Source organism: Elgaria multicarinata, chromosome 1, assembly GCF_023053635.1.
Source record: "Elgaria multicarinata webbii isolate HBS135686 ecotype San Diego chromosome 1, rElgMul1.1.pri, whole genome shotgun sequence".
Classification (NCBI taxonomy): domain Eukaryota; kingdom Metazoa; phylum Chordata; class Lepidosauria; order Squamata; family Anguidae; genus Elgaria; species Elgaria multicarinata.
In genome coordinates this window covers 14688465-14713542 of record NC_086171.1, presented here as the reverse complement: position 1 = coordinate 14713542, position 25078 = coordinate 14688465, and the positions used below count along the sequence as shown (strand labels likewise).

General features: G+C 38.9%; 1 protein-coding gene across 1 annotated transcript in view; it reads left to right on the top strand.

The window, feature by feature from the left end:
* The window catches only part of DGKB (diacylglycerol kinase beta), a 317020-nt gene that overhangs the window by 76214 nt on the left and 215728 nt on the right, over positions 1-25078 (top strand). The window contains exons 14-18 of the mRNA XM_063123607.1: positions 1367-1399; positions 8645-8761; positions 12029-12102; positions 15535-15609; positions 21738-21823. Of these exons, the coding sequence (XP_062979677.1) occupies positions 1367-1399; positions 8645-8761; positions 12029-12102; positions 15535-15609; positions 21738-21823 (385 nt within the window). The remainder of the gene's footprint in view (positions 1-1366; positions 1400-8644; positions 8762-12028; positions 12103-15534; positions 15610-21737; positions 21824-25078) is intronic.

Here is a 25078-nt window from a genome sequence, read left to right as displayed (position 1 = left end):
CATTCCATTTTTGGGCAAAATGCTGGAGTAAGTGATGGCTTCTTTATGTCAGCTCATTCTTCATAATACTCATTATTTGGATCCATTTTACTGTTTGGTATCCAGACAGTGACACTGTTGATTCCCCAAAGTATAGCTTGGAGCATTGTATTGTGGCTTCTGTTAATTCTGGAAGGTTGTTTCCAGACAGAGGTGCTATGTGGAAACTATTCCATCCAATGGCTTTGGGTGTAGGTGTGCAGCCTGTTTTGAATGTGGTGGCATTTCCCCTGAAGAGCTAAGTACACAATTTGAGCATTCTCCTGAATCTATGGATGCCCAGGGAGCATTGCTAGCTAGGAGTGTCTGTTACCAGCTTAGGTAGTTCATCAGCTGATCTCTACCTGGAGAAGTCAGATCTGGCCTCAGTCATTCATGTAATTACATCCAAACTAGACTGTTGTGATGCTCTGTCTGTGTTACTGCTTTTAAAGACAGTTCAGAAATTTCCATTTGTTCAAAATGCAGCTACTAAGGTACTGGTAGGAGCCAAACAATCAGCATATATTACTGACAACAGTTGCATTAGTTAACAATGACCCTGTTCAGATGACACACTAAGCTATTTTGAGCTAAACATTATGGCTTAGCATGTGAACCATTCCTAAGCACGATGGCTACATAACCATGGTTTAAACACATTCACTAATAATTTGCTGCAAAAGCATTAGCAGCATAACCATGGCTTAGAGTATTGTCTGAACAGGCCCAATGTGTTTCCCCACTCAATTTAAAATGCTGGTGTTACCCTTTACAGCCTAAGGCTAGATTATCTTAAGAACCACCTTCACCTATATGAACTTTCTGAAGCCCTAAATTTGGCTTCAGAGGCCCTGGTCTATGACTTGACACCAGGAAAGTTTAAATTGCCAGGACCTTTTTGGTGGTGGCATTGAACTGTCTCCTCAGTGATATCTGCCAAACAGCCACTCTTTCTATTTTTAGATAAGAGTCTCAAACCTTTTTTTTATTTAAAGAGGGTTTTCTGTGACTGGTTTTTATTGCTTTGTGCTGATTTCTTGGAACTGATGCTGACATTTCTATTCTTCTCTGGTTTTTATTGTATTAATTGTTTTATCTAATTTGTGACCTGCTTTGAAAAAAATGTTATTTTGAAAAGTATGTTATAAATGCATACAGTAAATAAATAAATATAAAATAACCCTAGATTACCTTTCTTTTAACTTGTAATAGAAGAAGAGGACTAAAACTGCTTACTTCTTCAACAGAATGGCTATACATTCAGATTTCTTTGCAGGATTGTCTTTAATTAGTTGTGTGTTTTTACAGTTTTAATGTTGTAGCTGAAACTGTTTTTCTCCAACAGACTCTTCCCCCTTTAGGAGTTTCGCTTCCTGAGGTGCGTAATGTAAAAGTGTTCACAGATGCAGATAAAAAAATGTTTGGGTGTTGTGACTTTTTATTTGCAATAAAGTGCATTTTGGAGCTGGTGTGATACTTTAGTTTTGACAATCTGTACTTGACATAGTACTCAGAAAAGAAAAAGATAGGTACTTTTTTTTAAAAAAAATGGATTTATTCCCTGCAGTGATGCTCAACAACTAACAACTATGATTAGTCTAGGCTTGTAGGTGTTTCAGAGTTTCATCCAGGGTCGATAGTAGGGATTAACAGAGCTAGTATGTTCCACTCTGTACACTGGATAGTGTACAGTTTGGCAGGTTTTGAAATAAATCAATTATGCTCCACCAAAATTCCAGAGTTAATGGGCATGTGCTGAGAGGATAAGAACAGGTAGTTCTCTCTGTATATACTTTGAGACCTGTGCTGTGCCAAAGAGATGATGATACTGACATTGTCTCAGCATTCTGAATTCTTTGTAGCAGGCAAGGTGGGGACCAGAGTGTACCAGAGCCAATCTAGGCAGACCTTACCCCGATCTACCCTGAGGCCTTTGGTATGACAAATGGTTGGCCCATTGGTACTCCAGAAGCCTCTTAGAAGATATGGGCACAGCTCAAGGAGCCCAAAGGTGGTCCTCCCCCCCGATGAGGCCTTGTATTATCTTCACAGAAGCCTCTAGAAGGCTGGAGAGCTCTAGGAGGTGTATATATTGGGCTGTGCTGTACTCCCACTCCTCATGTATTTCTGGAATGTGCCTGACTCCCAATGAAAAATCCTGGCCCATTGTGGTTCCATCCTGGATTCTGGTTTGCATGGAACTCTAGCCAACAGGTCAGGAGTAGATGAGTTAGGATCCTGCTCTTCAAAGCTTCATAACCACCATCTTGGAAACCTTTGTTCTAGTTTCTGAAACAAGTGTACCTGATTTCATTTTTTAAAAAAAGACAATTGAAAAAAAAAATTTATAAGAGGAAGATGTGGATAATTTGGGAGGTAAGAGAGGCAAAAATAGTGATATGATTTCTGGAGCTGTTCAGGGAAAAATGGGCTGGTGATCAGAACTTTGCAGAAAGAACACAGGTGTGGAATGGATTCCCAAGGCAGCAAAAATGGTGCACACAGTCTGCCTGAACAAAATTCACTGAATGTGGAAATCTATGGGCTTATAACATCACTTTGGAAGCACTAGATGATATTTTTGCCATAGAAGCAATAAGAAGAGGGCTGAACAACCTCTGCTCCTTGAAAATAACTCAGGAATAGAGGTTCAATAGAATTTTTGTGGTGCAGTGTGCAAAAGTATCTTGAATCTACCATGTGCTCCATGAATAAAATGAGAGTGATGATTAGGACTGAGAAATAGGAGGTTCCTGAGCAAATATGAATTGCATTGGTGCATTCTTATAAAATATATGACAATATATTGAATGATAGGATAAGAATAATGCTGCAAGATCAGCTCACTAGGGTAAAAACCAGGAATTCAGTGCTCTGCTGGGAATAAACAGTACTTGTTTGGATCATTTTTTTTTAGTTTAAAAGTTGATGGAAGCATAGAACAACTTGATGTTGTGAGCCATCAAAATGTACATTAGCTTTTAAGTGTTGTATTGAGTAACTTTCACTCAGCATTGCCTGTGTCCATGAGACAAAATGATTACAGCTGCATCAATCATTTTGTATGCCCTAATAAAATAGTCATAACTAGAACATACATGCCACCAAGAAAATAAATATCTGCATTTTGCAGTGTCATTTATTTTCAATAAGTGTCAGCTTCTCATCCATTTTAATATAAGAATATCACACAATCACCCTGAGATTTTTTTCCATTGTTTTTGAAGGAAGTGCCAAATATGTTTTGATCTTCTGATTTTAACGTCTTGTAAATATTACAGTTCTGTAGTCCTGCTAAATGCTTAATTTTAATCACATGCACACATTTTTACTTAGGTTTTGTCCACCTCACCCCTTCTAATTCGTATCCCTTTTTATTCTAGTAGGCACTTTACACTTTTGGACTCACGGCAAAACGGGAATTATATGCAAGTGTAGAGTACTTAAAATAACAAGTAAGCTGAAAAAAGTATAGGAGGAAATATACTAACTATATGATACAAATATATAAACTACATCAGGATTTACCTATCTAGCAATATGCAGGTTATATGAAAAAGCAGGATGACTTAGGAATGCAAATTGGAGGGATGTATTAGATTGAAACCATCACCCTGTTTAAACTTAGTTGGAAAATATTATAAAGAAATGACCCAAGAGTAAAATACTCCAGAGAAAATTAGGAAGGTATTGGTCCTATTTAAAACACACACACACATTTGGAATGAAATTCCAAATTTGCAAATTACTAGGTATTGCTTTGAGACAAGCTCACAGCATGAAAAACAAAATACATATTCTGGATTATCAGTCAAAATAGCCTACGTTTGTGGAGAGACTTGAAAACTCAATTTTGCAATCCGTTAATAGATTTAAGTAAAACTTTGCTCTGTTTTAAATGCCTTTGCTTTGTGTGTTATTTGTTCAGCAAGCTGTAGCTCAGTGGTCCCATTTGTATACTCTGAACATTAGAATAAAAGGTAGGCAGAGCGTTTACAGGTAGATCTACCTGTTAGTAGGCACCCCAGCATGCTTTTTGAAATAACAGAAAATAATGCCTAGATATAAATGAACCTGCTCACAATAGGATGCCTACCATTAAAAGGAAACTTTGCAAGGTACAACACACCGCTGCAGTTTTTATCTAGACAATGTGAGGAAAATTAGTAGGGATGAGAGATTCCCTTAACTGCAACAAAGAGGGTCCCATGGCAAACTCCTTGGAATTTAACCCAAGATGGAGAAGAATTTGGGTGGATTATAATGCTTGTTTCTCATTTGAGTAGACCTTTACAAACCACTGAAGTTCTTCTCTCAAACCAGGTTTGAAAACATTGCCTGCTTGTAAGGCAAAACCAGTACCTTGACCTGTGCATGCAAGGATCCATTGAGCCAGCATACACTCTGGGTTATCAGTACTAGGGTGACCATATGAAAAGGAGGACAGGGCTCCTGTATCTTTAACAATTGCATAGAAAAGGGAATTTCAGCAGGTGTTATTTGTATATATGGAGAACCTGGTGAAATTCCCTCTTCATCACAACAGATAAAGGTGCAGGAGCTATACTAGAGTGACCAGATTTAAAAGAGGGCAGGGCACTTGTAGTTTTAACTGTTGTGATGAAGAACACAACAGGAATTGTGTTGTGGAATTGAGTTGCCACTGTTCCTTATTTGGGAATGACAGGGTTTTTCCCTCTGCATTTCCAAATTCCCATTTTTTCAAAGCTGCAAATGGTTCACAACAATCAGTATTATTTCTGGTTTCAAGCATGTTCAGAAGGAAGATTTCCTATGTTCATAAATGTTGTGCTACTATGAATGATACCACCTGAGTAATGAACTTGTTTCCCTTAAAAAATGACAACAACACAACATTACTACCTACATTTCAATAATCATAAGAATGTTAGTGACTTTTCCTTCTGATCATGCCATTAGGAATTTTTTAACAGCGTCTTGTGTGAGGCAGGGTTGAAGGAGGCTACTGGGGGCGCAGTCAGCATTTGTTTCACAAGTATAGTTACAGTGCAATCCTAACCCTATTGACTGGAAGTGGGTTAGGATGCTGTGACGTTCCTCCTTGGACAGTGGAGTGTAGCTTCACAGAGGGAGAGATCTCTCCACCCACAAGGTCCCAGTTATGCCTATGGGAAATTTGGTGGGTGTAAAGCTACTGCTAACAGTGTTCCTGCCAGGATTGGCAGCAAAAGGCTCTGAAATGGGGTGTTCCAGAGGTAGGGTGGTTGTTCCCAAGTGAGGCCCTGCAACCTATACCAACTTCAGGCTGGCATAGGCATTTCCCTCCCATTGAAATCAATGACAAGGAAAGCAATTGCGATCCGCTGGAAGGAAACTGGTGAAAAACCAACCCTCACCTCCCATCCTGGCTGCTTGGGTTCTGGCAGTGTTAGGGATTTAGTGACAGATCTCCTTGTCGTGCCAGGACCAGGATTGCATTGCCCAAAAAGCAACCAGCCTTGTCAATTCCTCCTTTATGGTATTTAGTAGAAGAGGGTCTGTCAAAATATTTAAAGCTATTTGGAGCTGAGAGATGACTATTTATTATTAAATGGCATACAATATCCAGTGTAGGGTATTTATTTTCCTAATTGTTGAATTAATCCTAAAACGAAGTTAGAGAATTGATGGGAAAAAAATCTTGTGTTCTTTAGAGGATTGTGCTCCTCCTACAAGAACAAGGACATAGTCCTACTCCCATACTAGGGTAAAGCTCTGGTGGCATCAGTGAGCAGGAGTGTATTCTACTAGTTTAGGCTGGTACAACAGCTGCAGAGGATGGACTTTGCCTTGGTTATCCATGCACTAGTGACATCCAAACTGGACTGTTGTAATGCATTGCATGTGTGGCTACCTTTGAAGATGGTCCAGAAACTTCAGTTGATGCAGAATGTGGCCACCCAAGTGTTGATGGGGGTGAGACGGTCAGACCATATAACACCGATACTGCGCCACCTGCACCAGTTACCAGTATATTTACAAGCCCAATTTAAAGTGCTCTTTTTTACCTTTATAACCTTAAAATGTTTGGGACCAAATTACTTGAAACACCACCTTCATCCATCTCAACCTGCCTGAACTTTACAGATCAGCAAGAGAAGCTCATCATGTTTACCCATCTGTGAGGGCATTAGGTAGGTGACTACACGAGAAAGGACCTTTTCTGCAGTGGTCCCAAACCTCTGGAATGAGTTGCCATCAGGTGTCCATCAGGCCCCATCGTTGCAGGCTTTTAGGAAGGCTCTTAAAACCTAGTTGTTTACTCTGGCCTTCCCCAGACTATGGCAGGATCTACACTGTAGGATTTTAGTAATGTTTTACTGCTGGTGTTTGTTTTATGGATGTTTGCTGCCTTGTTTTCGTATTATTATTATTTTTAAAATAGAAAGGCAGGCTAGAAATATTTTAAAGAAATAAAATAATAGAATATTACCATGGAAAAGTACAATAAAGTTTCTTGAAGCCATAAAGATAGTTTCTGGAAGTGAAGGCTGGTATGGAATGCTAAACAACAAAAAGGCATTCTTTGGCTATGAAAGGAACAAGAATAACATCAAGACAAGGGTAAGTGTGCTGCTTAGGGAAGATTGCTTTGGGAGGTGATAGGTTCTACTTTACAAGAGGTATTTAAGCAGAGGGTGGATGGCTGTCTATCAGGCATGCTGCAGCTGCACACTATACCAGTGAAGAACTGGCATTGAGCAAGGAATAGGACTAGCTGACGTTCGAGGTCTCTTTCAATTCTATGATATAATTCAGTTACATGTTCTTAGGCTTAGCTCTGTGTAATGTGTTTCTTATATCTATATATTATCTGAATGTATTCCTAAGGTAACTGTTTCATTCAGTTTTCTTAGTTGTTGACTAAGGCTATTTCTACACCAGCCTGAAAATCCGGGCTTGTCACGGCTGAGTCCCTGTGCATCTAGGACTCTCAGAGGCAAGTGGGGACAAGCATGGGTTTTCCCAGGGATAGATAATCCCTGGGGAAACCCGATTCTTTCCACGGTCTCAGGATCATCCCGAGACCGCAGGAGGTGTGTGGTTGCCCATCTAGGCTTAGTCCCACTTCTTGCGAGGAGGCGGGAAACGGACATGGAGCTCTTCAGGCGCTCCGTGCCCATTGGGGGTGGAGTGGGGAGCAGTGTTGCTGCTATCTTTCTCTCTGCTAAATAAAAGTGATAAATCTCCCACAAAACGTGAAGAGATATGTCACATATAATTCCTAACATATATATATATATATATATATATATATATATATATATATATATATATATATATATATAGTTTCTAATAGGGTTATGGGCCCAGATCACACTAAATACTGATCAGAGAGAATAAACTAATGGCTCTATATACAGGAGCAGTGAAGATTGCTGAGAGTGTTCCCATACTCACGTCTGGCAATTATTTGTTATAGAAGTTTTGAATGGAGAATGAGCTTGTGAAGAAAGATCTGTGGGACACAGTTGAAGAGAATGCCCCAACTGAAGATGCAAATTTAATAGTTTGGCTGAACCATGATAGAAAAACGAGAGCAGAAATCCCCCTCCCACTTTGTACTGGTAGAATGTTGCTCTATCTAGAATCAGACTATGCATAACGCATCGCGGGAGTGGTTTTTTTTAATCTTATCTTTAGTTGGAGCTCATGTGCGTTCATCTTTTGTTTTTTTAAAGAATAAAAAACAGCAGGCGCAACATCCCTCCTTCCTCCTGGGATATCGCGCCCGCATGTGGACTAAGGGGAGGATCTCGTGATCAGAATATCGTGAGATCCTCCCTCCTCCCTCCCTCTACACCTGTATGGTGTAGAAAGGGGCTAAGAAAGGAATAATTGCCCTCACAAACAAAATGTTAGTGATCCAGATATTTTACCTTTCCCTGTATGGTGTTACCTTAAGCCTCTTCATAGTCAGTTGCTGAAGTGACGCTATCTTTCCACACAACCTCCATTTGCACTTTGAAAGCACCAGCATGGTGTGTATGCATATAGGCCTAATATTAAAAATTCAGACTGTGTTGCCTTCTTTTTTGCATGGTTTTAATCTAACTTGATATTATCCACATACTTCTGTTTTTAGGTCTGCCATCCTATATACACTTAACTGGGGAAAAGTCCCATTGAACTTACAGGGCCTTACTTCTGAATAGATATGTACAGGATTGTACTGTAGCTAATTCAGAAAAATGAGGTTGTAATGTAAGAAATCCTTTTGAAAACTTCCAATTCTGTTTGAGGCAGATTGTGAAGAGAATTGCGATCTTCACTGGTTTTGTTCTGAAGAGACATTAGGAAACCTCATAAATCTTACTGAAGAAGCTTCATCATGCAGTTAGATGGTCTCACATTGTATTACCAACTTCACACCATTGCATTAGTACTTATTGTGACAAAATAATTATCATCTATCTATTATCTAACCACTATTATGTCTAGATACATAAATAGATGTATGTGAAGTTGAGCTTCATTTAATGATTTGATTGCAATCATTGAAGTCATTATCACTGAAGCATTATTTGAATGAGGGTCTTCCATTTCAACCATAATGGGTTTTTGGAACATGTTAATCTGTTATTTCCTATCTCCCTTTTAGGAACGTCAAGCAACTATGAAAAAAGAAGGAGATGGTTCTGAACAAACAAACAAACTAGGTGATCGGAACAAGATGCAGAGAGCAAATTCCGTCACTGTAGATGGACAAGGCCTTCAGGTGTGATTTACTTCTGTTGTTTTTAAATTTCTGTACAGCTTCTATTACAGCACTTTCATTGGACGCAGAATGAATTCAAGCTTGGCCAAATACAGGGATCCCAGATATAAACTTAGGCCATAGCTAGATGGGGCAAAATCCCGGGGCAGTCCCCGGGATCATCCCTGTGCATTCACATGGCGCACAGGGGATCCCGGGATCAGGGAGGGATGATCCCTCCCTTGCCCCAGGATCTCGCCGTACCCTTTGAGCCCGGTTTTTACGTGGTCTCAGGCTGAGCCCGAGACTGCAGAATGTGTGGCTGGGCATTGCGGTTTGTCCCGGATCCTCACGAGGAGCTGGGACCTGAACATGGGGCGCAGAGCTCACTGTGCCCATCGGGGGTGGGGTGGGGGGGAAGTGGGGATTTTTTTTTTAAAAAAACAACTTACCTTTTGCACACGAGCACTCGTGTTCATCTTCTCCTTTAAGAAAAAAAATGGGTGTGCCACCTCTCCTTCCGAGGCTGTTGTGCGCTGAGTGTAAACAGAGGGGGGATCTCAAGATAACATCACGAGATCTTCACAGGTAGGTCTAGCTAAGGCCTTAGCATCTGTACAGTGCAGTCAGACATTCCAGATCAAGGCATACCAAAAGTATACAATATAGTGTAGGTATAGGATTAAAGTATACTGCTGGTGTAGGATTAAGATGTATGTCAACATAGCTTTTCATAATTATCTAAGGTATCTGAAAACATTTCCTTGATATCTGATCGATGGGTGGTACCCAACACCTGTCAATGACTATGGAAACAATCAGAAAGGACCTCTGGCAGATTGAGCAATTACAGGGCACAGTTTAGAGCAGGGGTGCAGAACCTCAGCTCTGTAGGCCAAATCCAGCCCATGTCCAGATGCCCATGTCTCTTCCTCCTGGCACCATCCCTGTTTCTCCAGCCGCCAATCATTTGATGGTTTCCTGGCTTTTGCACATGTCTTTCTGCATTCTAAACAGTTGAAGCGTTAATTCTTAAGGCTTAATTCCTTATTATTAAGGAAAATATTATTATTATTATTCATTAGTATTTTATTATTATTATTATTATTATTTATATAGCACCATCAATATACATGGTGCTGTACAGATAACACAGTAAATAGTAAGACCCTGCCGCATAGGCTTATTAAAATTATGTATTGTTATTATTTAAAAAAATCCTTCAAGTAAGAACTTTAAGCTGAAATATGCTCATATTTTTGGTATTTTTGCTCCACCCCCTTTGGCCTCGCCCTTTTTACTTTTGGTCCCACCCACCACTGGAATACAGCCCAAGAGCTTTTCTGAAACTAGATTCAGCTTTTGGGCTGAAAGAGGTTCCAAGTCCCTAGTTTAGAACTTTCTGGAAAAAACTGTGTCAATGAAGAAAAGGAGTACTTACAGGTGTCTCCCAATAACTTTTATTTGGTGTGGAGAAGGCAACAGAATAGTAAAATTCCAGAGAACATTTTCTGTATTAGAATATAAACATTGAACAATGGTGCAGAGTTGGCAGATTCTCCAGTTCCCTTTCTAGGAATACCATCTGCACAAGACTTTCATGCCTGCTTTTCAAAATTGATAGAACATTTTGCTTTTAAAAGCCCAGTAAGTGAGAGGGCAAATTGTTTGCTGGCTGTCATTTACATTTGTGATAGCATAGATTCTAAGTAGTAACTATTACAGCCGTGTTCTTGGATTTTGAACGTTAAATAAAAACCTGGTGTCATCAAGGCAGATACATTTTTAATTTAAAGATGTGTCCCCAGTTGTATGGGTTATTCCTTCTATAGTTCAGAATTTGTAAAGATTCAGTTGCTGCTGGCTGAATCATATATGCTGTGCGAGCAACCCTCTCAAAATATCCATAAGATAACTCTCTGTATACCAAAAATATACAGTAAGCTGTTGCTATAAGATTAAAATGTATATTATTATAACTTTTCATAATTATAAGAGATATCTATAATTATTCCCTGGTTATCTAGATGATGGCGGGTACCTAACTTATAAATGACTAGGGAATCAAACAGAAAGGATATCTGACAGACAAAAAGAATGATGCTTTAGCATTATACAGATAGTTTGTATTTCAACAGATAATATTCACTTAAAGGTGGCTTGCTTACTATGTAGTGACTAGTGAATTTCAGTCTGCTGTATGTGTTATACCTGCATCAAATTAAGCTTGACAAGATAACATTTCCCATATTGGCCTGAATCGTAATCTGGCATTATCTGCATCATTTAGAAAATTCGTACTAATACATTGAAATACCTCCTCAACAAATGTAAAAAATGGGGGAAATTAGGTTATTTTGATCATTTGGGATTTCCCCCCATATGGGGGGAAATCCCAAATGATCAAAATAATATATATTATTACTATATACATATGAAAAGTTATAGAATATTCATTCATGAAGATTTTTTTTGAGATGAATAAATATCAAATAAAAAAACATAGTCATACAGGACTATGCAGGCAACTCAGTGGCAGAGGAGATTGCTACTTACGTACAACTATTATTAATCATAGTTAAGCACATTCATCTTATTTCTTTCTAGCTTAACCAGCATAATGATCAGGATTATTATTTCTAATTAGAGGAAGTAATATATCATGTATAACCTTAAGATGAGCCTCATTAATTAACCTGAATCCGTAGGGACTTCTAAGAGGCAGTCCATCTTTGTCACAATGAGAACCGTTGGTTTATGCTTCATTCACAGGAACAAACAACTCTGGAATTAGACTAAATAAGTAGAATTGATTAAATCTCTAGATAAGCATTAAAGATGTGACAATCTTTGATTCAGGCTGTAATGTTATCTATGCAGAAACATATGTGCCTCAGTTCATAGATCTTTCTCCACCAACACAATGATTGCCTGGAGAGCTGAACAGGGCCCTGAACTGCTGCACTCCCTTTCCTTAATAGCAGAGACGTAGGGGGTTCAGATGTAGTTGGGTTTGTGCAATGGGTAGATTTCCAAATGTAAGAATGTGTACCAAAGGGGACATCTGTCAGCCAGGAGCCACCTGGTTGAGTACTATAGTAGAAGTCTCAAAAGAAATATGAAATTCGCTTACATTTTATCAAATTATTTTACTGTTGGTTCATAGAACTGCAGCCACACAAGGTTAGATATTTCCTACTTTTGTGTGTGTTTGTGTGTATATACATAAGGAAAAACAGGATGAAAAGGACAAGATTAATGAGTTCCTGTGCTATTCTCTTAATTTAGATTACACCTCTTCAAGATACTCACCCGCTTCTAGTTTTTGTCAACCCTAAAAGTGGTGGAAAACAAGGAGAAAGGTATGTCTTTCTTGCAGATCATTTGCTGCTGTTTTTGTTGTGTCAGTGGCCTGGTTCAGACAACATGCTAAACTACACTGCTTAACCACAAAATGGTTAATGGAATGCATGCATTCCATTAACCATTTTGTGGTTAAGCAGCATGGTTTAGCGTGTTGTCTGAACAGAGCCAATGTGTCAATATGTTTTGAGTGGGAGTCCAATACTTTTTATTGAGGGGAAAGAAATGTAAGTATATGTATTACATTTACAGCCAAAGAATTTTCCAAGTAAAGTGAGATAACTGGCTATTGGGAGTAAACATTGCTGGTGGAAGCCTTGGAAATCCTAAACTTGGTTTCTTTAAATGAGGAAACAGCCTAGCAAGATGCAGGAGTATCAAAAACTACATGGAAACAACCAAGCGTGTTTCACATCCTTGAAACTGCCTGAACCAGAGAAGCGGCACAATCAAAAAAGACTGTAATATATTCATCCAAAAGAAGCTCAGTTGCTAATAGAGAGTTAAATACCTGATCAAAACTCAAGATATGTTCAATATACTTCCTAAAGCTTTTATGTGTTCATGTATTTTTACAATAAGGGGGTTTCTTTAACACCATTCAGAGTGTGCTGCTGTTTGCAACTGTAATCACTAATAATAATAATGCTAATTGTACATTGCATCAAAGTATGCCTGGGGCAGCACTTTGTCATAGAGTAACAGCACAAGTGTGTTTTATTGGCTTTAATGCACCACATTAAAGTCACCTTGATTCCTGTTCCCAAAATTGCCTCAAAACACTTATTCAGGAGTTCCATAGCCTCCCTGGGATTAGCTGGTGGAAAGCTGAGATAGAACTGCATGTAACCAACTGCATGTTGGCTACTGGTGTCAATGCAGTCCAGGTACTTTGGATTACCTCCCCCAGCCGAATCCTGTAGATGTTAAGTAGCTTGGGGGACAAGATGAAACCTTATAGTCCCCCCAAAGGCTATAGGGTGGAACAGATGTCTCCCAGAACCACCTTCTGCCAGATATGATCGGAGCCACCATAACATTGTGCTCCCTATACTCAGCCCAGCCAGGAAATCCAGAAGGATCCACAAAGTTGGTGATCCACAAAGTTGGTGATCCAAAGTTGGTCCAGAGTGCAGGACACGGAATAACGGGCTCAAGTTAAAGGAAGCCAGATTCCAGCTGGACATCAGGAAAAACTTCCTGACTGTTAGAGCAGTACGACAATGGAATCAGTTACCTAGGGAGGTTGTGGGCTCTCCCACACTAGAGGCATTCAAGAGGCAGCTGGACAAGCATCTGTCAGGGATGCTTTAGGGTGGATTCCTGCATTGAGCAGGGAGTTGGACTCAATGGCTTTGTAGGCCCCGTCCAACTCTGCTATTCTATGATTCTATGATATTGAAAACTGCTGAGAGGCCCAGGAGAAGTAACAGGGTTGAACTCCTCTTCTCCCCTTAGTTCTCTTTTCCACTCATCTTCCTCTTGGTGGCATCCCTACATAGTCCTTCCTCCTCTTCCTACCCTGCCCTTTCTCTTACATACTTTACCTATTGGCTGCTGCCTTTTTAATTTTTTTTTATCCCATTCCTGTTTCACTTGCCCTGCATTGGGTCCACCATAGTTCCATGTCCCTGTGAAAAACATAAGGGAATAAAATATCATGGCTGATTATTTGCAGAAAAGATTTTAACCCCAAGTTGCACCCATCAGATGTTTAGTTTACTAATCATCATAGTACCATCCAAAAGACAAAGGCAGTCACCTTGCACTGACTTTTCTTTTCCTTTGGATCCCCTCCAGGCTAGGAATAGTGCATTTCAAGAATTTGACTGGCAGCAATAAACATTTGGTAAATGAACAGACTGTTCTGATCTGGCAAATTTACAAATGGTGTAACTTAAGTAAGAGACACAGCTATATACCTTTTCTCTTCAAGTATTGTACCATTTGTATCTCTGATTAAAAAAATAAACAAAGTGCTATTGCTTGATATAACTTAGAGGTGGACAAGATAAATAAAATACACACCCATGTACCTGCATACTTAAAAGATACAGAGAAAATGCTGAATATACTTCTGAAATGTCTTTTAAAGTCAAGTTCTTGCAGAGCAGCAGATGGAGATGGTGATAAGTGCCTAGAGTGCAATTTTTCTTGGTAGAAAGGCGGGTTTCAAATCAAATCAAATAAAAAGAAGCTAACCTGTGTCTGGACTTTGCTGCTGCAGGTGAGGATTCACATTATAAAATGTTTCCCAAAACAACACAAAACAAAATCCTACACAGAAAACGATTTGAAGCGAAACCAGAGAAAGAGAATTGTTGGAGCTGGTGAGGGTAAAAGGAGTCTATCCCAGGGAAACTGGAGGCTGTGCCTTACAACAGTGTGATTCGTTTTATTTTTCTATTTCATAAGAATACTGGCTCACGAGAGAGAATTCTAGACTAGAATTCTTCTCTACGTAAGTCTGATTCAGGCGTTTCTAAACTGGGGTAACTAAACATGCTAGGAGTTGGAGCACTTTCCCCTCCCCACCCCCTCTGCTCATGAACTTTCTGAAGAGGAGAACCTATAACTGTGGAGGCTCTCCACGCAATTCAGAAAGCTAATTTTACAGCTTTATGGTTCACATGGAGAATCTCCAAAGATACAGGAGGCTCTTCTTTTGAGAAAGCTACCTTCCACGAGCAAAGGGTGACAAAAGTGACAATGGAAGGGGGAGGCCAGCATGCTCCCCCTCCTCACATGTTTAGTATCCCTGGTTAGGAACACCTGAACAGGGCTACAGAAAGATTATTTTGTGTGGAGGAGCATTTAGTCAATGTCGCTCTTCTTTTGGACTACCAGTTTGGGAGCAGGGCTAGGAGAAAATTGCTTGAAGGGATAGAATGCAGGGAGCTTTATACATGAATGAGAGAGATTTTGACCACCATTCATTTAGGTTCACCCGTATTGTTAGATATCCTCTGTCCTTTTTATTGTAAATAGAAACAATAGCAAAAATCTAAAGAATGAGGCAACTGTCTCAACCCACCATGCTGCATGGCAAGTGGCTTTTGAAATGGGGGAGAATTCCCAAAGGGTTTGTGACAGAGCTTGGAACCGTGTTCAAAGACAAAATCAAAGGTCGCACTGGGCTGGATCCTAGCTATTATCATCAATATATACCTTCAACCTTGTGTGCCCAAAGATTGTGTTGAACTCTTTATTATAACCTTAGTAGTCCATATTAATTGGCTTTGCCTTCTGTGAAAAAACATGGAACTGTAACCTTCAAGTGTAAGACTTCAGATACTAACATTGAGTGTGTGATGTATTTTAACCCTTGACTTGGTTTAATCCAAAAATGTTAATTTAATTTAGGATTACGAGAAGTGTTATTGACTGGCAAGTAAGAATTAAGTAAATATTTCTTCTTTCCACAACTACAGAATCCATCGAAAATTTCAGTATCTCTTGAATCCTCGCCAGGTTTACAACCTTGCAGCAAATGGACCAATGCCGGGGTAAGTGTAAGGCTAAACGTTGTCAAACATGATCTCGTACTGTGCCGGTTCCAGATTTTGGAGGGTCTTTAATGGGCTTCTTCTCACCACTTCTCACCCTCTTCTCACCACTACCAGCTGCTATTGATTCTCTGTAGATTTTGCTGCATCTTAATGAGTTGTAAGACTTTTAGGGTGCAACCCTATACATGTTTAGACAGGGAAAAATGTCTTACAACTTCCAGCATTCTCTTAGCATGCTGAGAGTTATAGGTCATTTTTCTGTCTAAGCAATGCATAGGATTTCATCTTTACATTTTTTTTAAAAAAAGTTACAATTATCTTATACTTTTAATCTCCAATCCTGTACCCATTTACCCAGAAGTAAGTCTGAATGAAATCAATGAGTAGACATGTATATGATTGCACTTTGAATGTGTTTAAAAAAAAGGCTCATGAAGATTGTACTATGAATAAGTATAAAAAGGCTTGCAAGGATAAAAAAAATAAGTTGTAGTATCAGCCACAAGAGGGCAGTGTTCAGTGAAGACTCATTTTAAATTTTGCCATCATTTCCCACTCTTAGTTTCTGCATTTAACTAAGTGTTTAGAGTGCAATTTATACAAGAGTTAGTAAAGCGACTACAAGAAATATTAATTATCTAGCCAATGTTGCTTAGTGTTTTCTTTATATAAGTTTAATTTAATTTAATTCCAAGTTTCCTCTATGTGTGTACACACACACGCACCTTTCATTTCTTTGTTCTGGCTATACAATTATCTGCATACAAATTACCTCCTTTTACAGAATAGCTTTATAAAACTGGTTAATTTCAATGAGTCTTGCAAATAAGGAGTCAAAGAGTGGGTGCCACTCACCCACACTGCTGTGTCTCTGTTCTCCACCTGTCAGCTGCTTTCTACTGCCAACACCATTGTAAGAGCACCAGTCTTGACATCTGAACTCAGTGGGACTTACTTCTGAGTAGATATGTAGATGATTGCACCATGAATATGTTAACAAAACTGTACCAGTTTTCAAGGCACTTGCCATGGGTCCATGTTTTGACCCATTCCCTACTATGGCCCATTGCGCTGCCAGCTGATGTAGTTGTGAAATGGGAATGAAGGCAACAGAGCTATACTGAGACTGTAGGAGCCTTCAGCACGCTGCTCTTTACATGCTTAGACTGAAGCTGGACTTGCCCGTTGAGGAGTTCTTGCCTTAATAATGCTTCCCACCAGTTTACGTGGGAAAGAAAGCGGACAGGTCTGTAAATTCCTTTGTCACTTCTACGTCTTAAAGTTTTTGAACAACTTTCTCCCCAAAAGTGGTTTATTTGCGGGGTATTTGTTATCCTTTGCAGTGAACGCTAACGTAAAGGAATGTATTTAGCTTCTCTGAAATTTTCCTGTCTGTCCTCAATATTCTTCTTATACTTTTGATTGATGGATTGATTGTATTTCTGTACCTCCTTTCTGAAGCCAACTAAGGTGGTTTACAAAGCATTCACAAAATAAAAACCATAATCAAATAAAAGCATAGTAAAATATTAATAACAATCTTAAACGCTATACATGATATACTGCTTTTGCTTCTGATATAAAGAAGATTTTACAATTAACTTCTGTATCCAGATTCCAAAGAACCATTAAACTATTCTGTTACTCATGTTTCTCAAACTGCAACCATCCCATCTATGTTCATGGAAACCTGTTTCTGAAAATGGGTAGTGCCGAAAATTAGTTTGTGATATGGCACAGGACTTCCCTATTCAAAGAAGAAAATGTGATTTTATTTATTTATTTATTTATTTATTTGCATTCTGCTTAGAGAAAGCCCCATGTGTGAGTCTAAGTGGCTCTTTGGTCCTGATTTATTTGCATCATCATCATCATCATCATTATTATTATTATTTTGCCTTCTTCTTAAAGCTTTGCATTTAGTTTGCTGTCTGAGTTGTGATTGGCAACTTGTCTTTTCATACCAAAATATGGTAAGGTATGCAATTGGCTCTGCAACAGATAATCAAATAATCAATATGCAGAAAACTAAGCCCAATAACATAGTCTGAAATAGTCATTCCACTGTTAATGTGTGAAGCAGAATTATGCCTGCTGTTCCTACAACCAACCTCCGGGCCTCCATAGACTATGCTCACTGTTCCTATTTGCATACAATGTCGGTTGTGATCAAGGATCCTACAGAAAGGAGAAGTCACATGTAGGCACTGCACACAAAGCCACCGGACATGTGCAGGCTAGGGTTGGAGACAGAAAGTACGATCAGAAGGCACGTAACAGCAACCCATGTTTATTTAAGCTATGGTTTATTGCCATGCTCAGGGTTTGTCTGGAAGATAATTGAACAAGCTGTAGTTTGTTTTCTCAGGTCCTGGGGTGTTTGTTTCCGTCATTCTTTGCCCTCTCCCTTCATGTATCCCAACTGTCCTTGTGGCACTGCAGTACTGGCTGGGTTTTCTTTCTCACTGTCTCTTTAGCCTGGTGAAACAACCAATAGTTGTTATGTGTGAACCAGGTCACTGTGTAGAAATGCATGTAGTCAGGGCTGGCACCAGGTTTGGCAGGGCCTTCCGTCCACATCTCCCAAGAGGGCTACACAGCAGTCCCGTCCCCTTATTTACCTTGGAGGTGTCATATGGCCACAGCAGCAGCAGCAGCAGCAGCAGCAAAACAAGTCAGCATAGGTTGCAGCTGCTGGCATCCACCATTTTAATCCCCCCATGTTATCTCAGGCCTTGATGCTATGTAGCCATCATTTGGAGTTGGTTAGCAGTGGGCCCTTCTGAGGGCTAGGGTATATTTCTGTGCAGTGTCTCCCTTTTATACACACACCCCTCTTTGAGGGATTAGCTTTGTAAATTTCAGTTTTTAAGAGTAATTTGTATGACAAAACAACAACAACAACAATTTACAGTTAGCATTAAGAGTTGAGATTAAAAATTGAGGCATGAGAAAATAAGTGTAAATTGGAGAAACCATGCAGGCTCAGCAGCTGAGCTTAAATGTAAAAAGTACAATGTATTTTATAAAGAGTCACAGTTAACAAAGTGACATGAAAATTGCCATTCTAATACATTGTGCAATTTGTTAATGTGCACCTGTTTTTACTCTGAAAAGAGTTTCACTGTTCAGTGGTTCTAGGAGCCATCCACTTCTGTCAACAACAACTGTTACTGTATATTTAATTATGCTGAAGGATTTGAAATTCACTCGCTGTTCACTTTATAAGTAAATAACAGTTGTGCAAATAGCAGTTAGACTGTAGGTCTATATGAAATGCCAAAGGCATCATCATTTCCCCTGCTTTTTCGTGGCAAGATTCTACAGGCTGCTCAGTCCCATGACTGAAACATCTAAATTATGCTGTTTTAAAATCTGATAATTAGTCCTACCCCCCCCCCCCCCATGCAGTATATCTATGTTAAGTTCCTTTAGAATACGGCACAAAGTTTATGCAATTTGTACAATTTCATCACCCAAAGCATTGTTTCACTCCACTTAAAAAGATACACTGGATCACAGAATTAGTTATTCAGGTCACATCTGTATGTGGATTGTTCCTTTGCGACCCTTTGACCTTTTTCTTGCTGGATTTGGGGAGCAGGAGATTGTGGATCTGATGGGAAATAATATTCAGAGTGTTTCATCACCATTATTGGTGTTGATAAAAGTCCATCAGCCATCTCCTTTGTTCACCAGCACTCTGTGCTGTCTAGTCTCTCCTTCCCCTAGATGAGATTTGTTTTTCCTTGAAGGAGGAAGAGGGAATAGTAAGCACTGGAGTGCAGGGTGAGGTGCAAGCGGAATCATGGTGGAGAATATTTTATTTAATATTTTCCTCCTTAAGGAATCCAAGGTGATGTACATAATTCCCCTACTCTGTGTTTTACCCTCACTACAACAACCCTGTGATGTAGGTTGGGCTGAGAGTCTGCAACTGGCCCAAAGTAATCCAGTGAGCTTCCACAGCTGAGTGGGGATTAGAACCCAGAACTCCCAACTCTAGTCTGACACTCTAACCATTACACCACACTGGCTCTCTATGCTTGAAGTGGGCTATGTTCTCACTTCAGTTTACTCCATCCCTGGGTCTCTAGGTGCAGTGATAAATCCAGGAACACCCTAAGGGTGCTACTAACTTTAATGGCCATATGTGGCTGGACACTAAGAATGGCTAGCCTTTCTGTTTTGCTTCAGATCACCATTACTTCAGTTTTGTCTGGAGTTATCTGATATTTATAAATCTCTTACCATCATGAGCAGATACTAGAGGAACACCAAAATGGCAGGGAATATGTCAGGGTAAAAAGATGAATGGATATCATCTGCATACAAATGGCAGCTAAATCCATACCTGCATATATGGCTCAGAGAATAGTCTGAAGGCACGTGATGCAGCCTTATGGGTGAAGTTTAGCATGCCAACCTAGGCTGAATAGTCTGAAGGCACATGATGTAGCTTTATGGATGACGCTTAGGATGCCAATCTAGGCTGCCTGATGTGGAATTGCCTTATGAAAGACTTACGTAAGCCATTCTGAGCTCTTCAGAGGAAGAGCCAGGGTTTAATTATACATGAATCCTGTCTCATGCATTGTCTATGTACATATTGAATAGGAAGAAGGTGGAAGCTTGTTGATAACATTCTTGGGAGATGATGAACAGCCACCCGTTTTCATGCTCCTGGAACAAGCAGAAACCACTCCTTCAAAATAAAATTCGTTCAGTATTTTTATTCCTTATTTCCCCCCCCCCCACTGAACCAGAGATATTGAGTACTTTCAAATGGAGAGCTCCTACCGCTAACCATCAAAAGGAATTGTGCAGCTATTTCATCTTTTTTTAACAGATTTTTTTCTGCTAAAAAAAAAAAAAAAAAGATGGAAGAAGCAGTGGAAAAACACAAACCAATGTCATCTGGATTTCCCTGTAAAATTCAGTGAATGAAGCAGTGAATAAAATAGTAGTCTGGAAGTACCCAGGGTTCCTTAAAAGAACCTTCTCCTACTTGGCAAGTTTTTTTTTTTTTTTTGTCAAGCATTGTCATGGCCTTTGACTTCCACAATACAATGTGTGTGTGAATGCAGGTCACAAAATTGTGAGCTATGACCGGTAGAAATACATTTGCCCTTAAAATGTATTTCTATTTTATGCTTGCTAAACTACTGTCAATGAATAACGGCTAAACAGGTGGTGACCTACTTTGGGTTCATAGCTAGTCTCTCTCTCTCTCTCTCTCTCTCTCTCTCTCTCTCTCTCTCTCCTCCCTTCCTGAAAAAGTAGCAATATTATCTCATTATTCCTCTTGTCATTGATACTGATTTCTTTCTACATTCTATTGTGTTTTGTCATTCACCGAGATTTTAAACTGCAGAACTGAGGACTTGTTTAGCAAATATAGTATGTTTTACTTAGAAGTTGAACAGTCCAAATAACTTCACCTAAACAAAAAACACAGTTATAATATATTATTTCCTTTTTCTCTTTTACTGGGCATGTGTGCTCTATGTGTCATCTCTATCCACACGCACACACACACACATCCATATATGCTGCAATATATATTCACATTTTTGCATTGCGGGTTAATTTTTGATATACATTTCAGCTTAGAATGGTAGAATCAACCAAGTAAATATGAATCTACGATAGAATTTTGCATTCCAAGCTCAGCATATTTCCTTTATAATATGAAGTTTAATTTGGTTCAAGCCTATGTTTGAAAACTGTTGCAGTCAGCCATAGGTCGCATAGATCCCTGTCTGAAAAATGATGTTCTTTACAGCTACTTGGCATCTACATACTAGTTAATCTTTATACATTAAAATATAGTTCCCAGGAGGTGAATATTTTACTGCTCACCATAATAAACTGCATGTTATAATGAAACTAATTTTATTGGATCACTTTGCAGTAATTAGCATCTTATGGCTAATGCCCTTATAGCATACCCCATTGTATCTGAGAATCATAATTGCTATGAAGTATGTGCTGTCCTGTTTCAAGCTGAGTTCAGCCAGTTTTTCCTGCCCAAGCAAAGGGAACTGCTGTGTAAGTGTTCTGTTTGTAGAGTGTCAAGAAAATAGGGTTGTGGGTTGTAAGGACACATTTCCTTTCTTTTTCAGATTAAATTTTTTCCGTGATATTTCTGACTTTCGAGTATTGGCATGCGGTGGAGATGGAACCGTGGGTTGGATTTTGGACTGCATAGGTAAAATGATGCCCTTTTGTTCAGCTATTATATGTATTTTTGGTACTTTTTTGGAACATGTGTGAAATGTGACCGTTGTACACAGTTGATTCCGGGATTCTCTAGAGAAAGGAAAACATCTTTTGTTCTATATTAGAGTAATCAAAAGAAAGGAGGCTACAGAAAGGAAGTTGGTTATGAGAGTTTGGGGAACTTTTCAAAGAGACAGTTGAAGTAGTAACTAAGCTGTCTAACCATTTTCATATATTGCTTATAGAGAATGTCTCATTTTATTGTTGATCCTCTTTCATTACACTGCAGTTTTGTCAGTATTACAGTATACGGCTCATTAAATTTCAATAGGCTGTGTCATCAGTATGAATAAGAAGTAAGAGTATTGTTTTTGTTTAGTTTTCTGCTTTGTCATAGGAACATAGAAGCTGCCTTAAACTACATCGGATCATTGGCGTTATTTATTTGTGTCCTGTCTTGAGAATCAGGGACACACATCACATGAAGTATCTGAAACTTCTTTTTAGCCAGGATCTTCCATGTTCCCACACATTTATCTCTATGAGCTGCCTGCACCAGGGTTTATTTCACCGACACTATATCCTTGTATACATGCTTTCTTACCATTTCCCAAAGATGAAGGCTCACTTACATGAGTGTTTGGGGAAGGCAGTTTCTTGGAGCAACTTAGGACCCCCCAGAAAGCCACTTTGATCTTAGGAATATACCATAAAAGCATATCTAAACTACTTCAACTGTAGTTAATTTTTTAACCTACAACCATAAGAATAATGTGGTTTTCCTCTTCAGTGAGACTGCAGGATCCTCCCTAGATCCCATAGTGCTGTGCTCTGATGGCAGAGAGGATAATAAAGTTTGGTCTTCTCTCTGTTTGACCTCTCTTCAAAAAGGAAGATTATTTTTAGTTATGCAACTATTAATTTGTTTACTAGATTGATAACCTACTCTATCTGCAAAGACTGGGGGAAGCTCCATAGCTTAGTGGTAGAGTGCATGCAGAAGGCCCAGGTTCGAAGCCTGGCATTTCCAGGTAAGACTGAAACCTGGAGAGCTGCTGCCAGTCAGTGTCAACAATACTGGGTTAGATGGGTGGTCTAACTCAGTATAAGGCAGGTTTCTATATTCCTATGGTTTACAGATGGTGTTGATCTTATAAAAGAACAATATATTGCATGTTTATGAAAAAAGAACTTATATATTTTAAAGTTATTATTTCATAAACTGTAATATATTGTTCTTCTATAAGTTCGACATCATCTATAAGGCATAGGAATATGGAAAGCTATATTTCAAAAATACAACTGATAAAAATAAGCCACATTTATTTCTGGATTTCCAAATACAAAATGGTGTTGTGTTAGGCCTAGAACTTGCTTTGGCTAAGTGGAAGGGAGTTTCAGAATTGGAGAACAATGTTGGAAAAAATTGCTTTATATGATTTTAACATATATGTCATGGGTTTCATCCAATGCTTCCTTTTTATGAACAGACACTTGTGGCAGGGCTTTTGATCTAGCAGATGCTTTGGCTACTGTCTCCCGTGATATTCTGGAAGGTCCCCCATGCTCTGAAAAGTCTGGGGGTTGGGTAGAGGAGGGCTACAGGAGTGAAAGCGAATTAGTGGAAATTGCCTCTGTCACCTATTAGCAATGGCCTCTGCTAGATCAAATGTTGTTCTGCAAACAGAAGAACTCCTTTCATTTGTGAAGGGTTATGTTGAATGCAATCCTAGATAAGGCCAGATCTGTCCATAACCAATGAAGCCAAGCACAAAAAGCAACTCATATATAACCCACCAGGGGGTTGATAACACTTGGTTGCCTGTCTGGAACTGTAAAAACAGGGAAGTTAGTCATGGATTATAAAATAAGTAGATTTAAATAACATTTTTTTTGTTTGATTCACCTTTTCCTAGATTCAACTTTGCCTTGTAAACTCTCGTTCTTTTCACCTTTTACTTGCTTTATTTTACTTTTCTGATCTTGAATTTTGTTGTTATCAGTTAAAAAGATTTAAGGTGTCCACCTGTATCTCAGGTAGGGTTAAGAAAGGAAGAATAATGCTTTAGATTAGAAGAGATTAGTAGTAGAACGTTAGCTAGATAGAAATTATATTTTTAAGGAGGAAAAAAATAGATTGTAGTTCAAAGGGATTCATTATAAATTTGTCACAATGACATTAGAGATTAAACTGGCATGTAAAGATTGCTTTAGGTTATCTCTTGAAATTTAGAAAATAATTAAGAACAAGATATTGATGAAAATGTTGTCCTGACATTTTCATTTTATGATTCTCGTTTTGTCATGAGAAAAAACAGTATATAGTTATGGGAGCATGAAACATCCAATTAGGTTGCAAAAAACAAACAAAAAAAAAAACTGTTCTTCACCTGATTCTTCTCTGGGACAGCTTTTTATAGCTTTGATAATGTACAGGATTTAAGATCAGTTGCTTCAAAACATTTTTCGTTTGTAGTGTTCTCTGATTCACTTTAAGAAATTACTTTGTCTCTTACATTTTTCATTCTGTGTCCTACTCTGCCAGTTTTGATCACTAGGTATGGTAGTGATATTAAATTTTATATGAAAGAACTAGAAAGACAAATTCCTTAACTTTCTTTACTTTCCTCATGGCATTTCTCTCGAGTTCTTTCATATAAAATTTAATGTCAGTACAATATCTGTCAAACACACAGAAGCAGGTGTACTCTATTGTGCGTGATTTTACATTGCCTAGTTACCTCAGCAACTTAAACTTGACCTAAATATTGGCAGTGTGAAAACTTACCTGTAAGAGGCAGTCCACAAAATTTTATCAAGTAGCTGGCAGGCCAAAATACTGGGTTGAATTTGGCATGGTGTGTCACATGTTTTACAGCTGTGGATTAATGAAGTCTTAAATAGTTCAAAATTCCATGTAATATATCAAAAGTTTCCTCGTGACATTAGTTCAATGTATTTTGTTTTACTGAGTGAACCCGGCTCTGCTCATTTTATGATTTACCATATCTTGAATGTTGGAAATTGGTGTTGGGAAGAGGGCATTCTTCCACTGTAAAATACTAGTCTGACCCCTGCGCACTTCATTCCATGAATTCTATGAAGTGCTCAAAGGGTCAAATTTAGCATTTCTTGACACTAAATTTGACCATTTTAGGGCTCTGTAGCAGCTATGGAGCACTAGATAGGTCAAATTTAACTTGAGAACAAGTTAATTTTAACCCTTTGAGTGTTATGAAGCGGT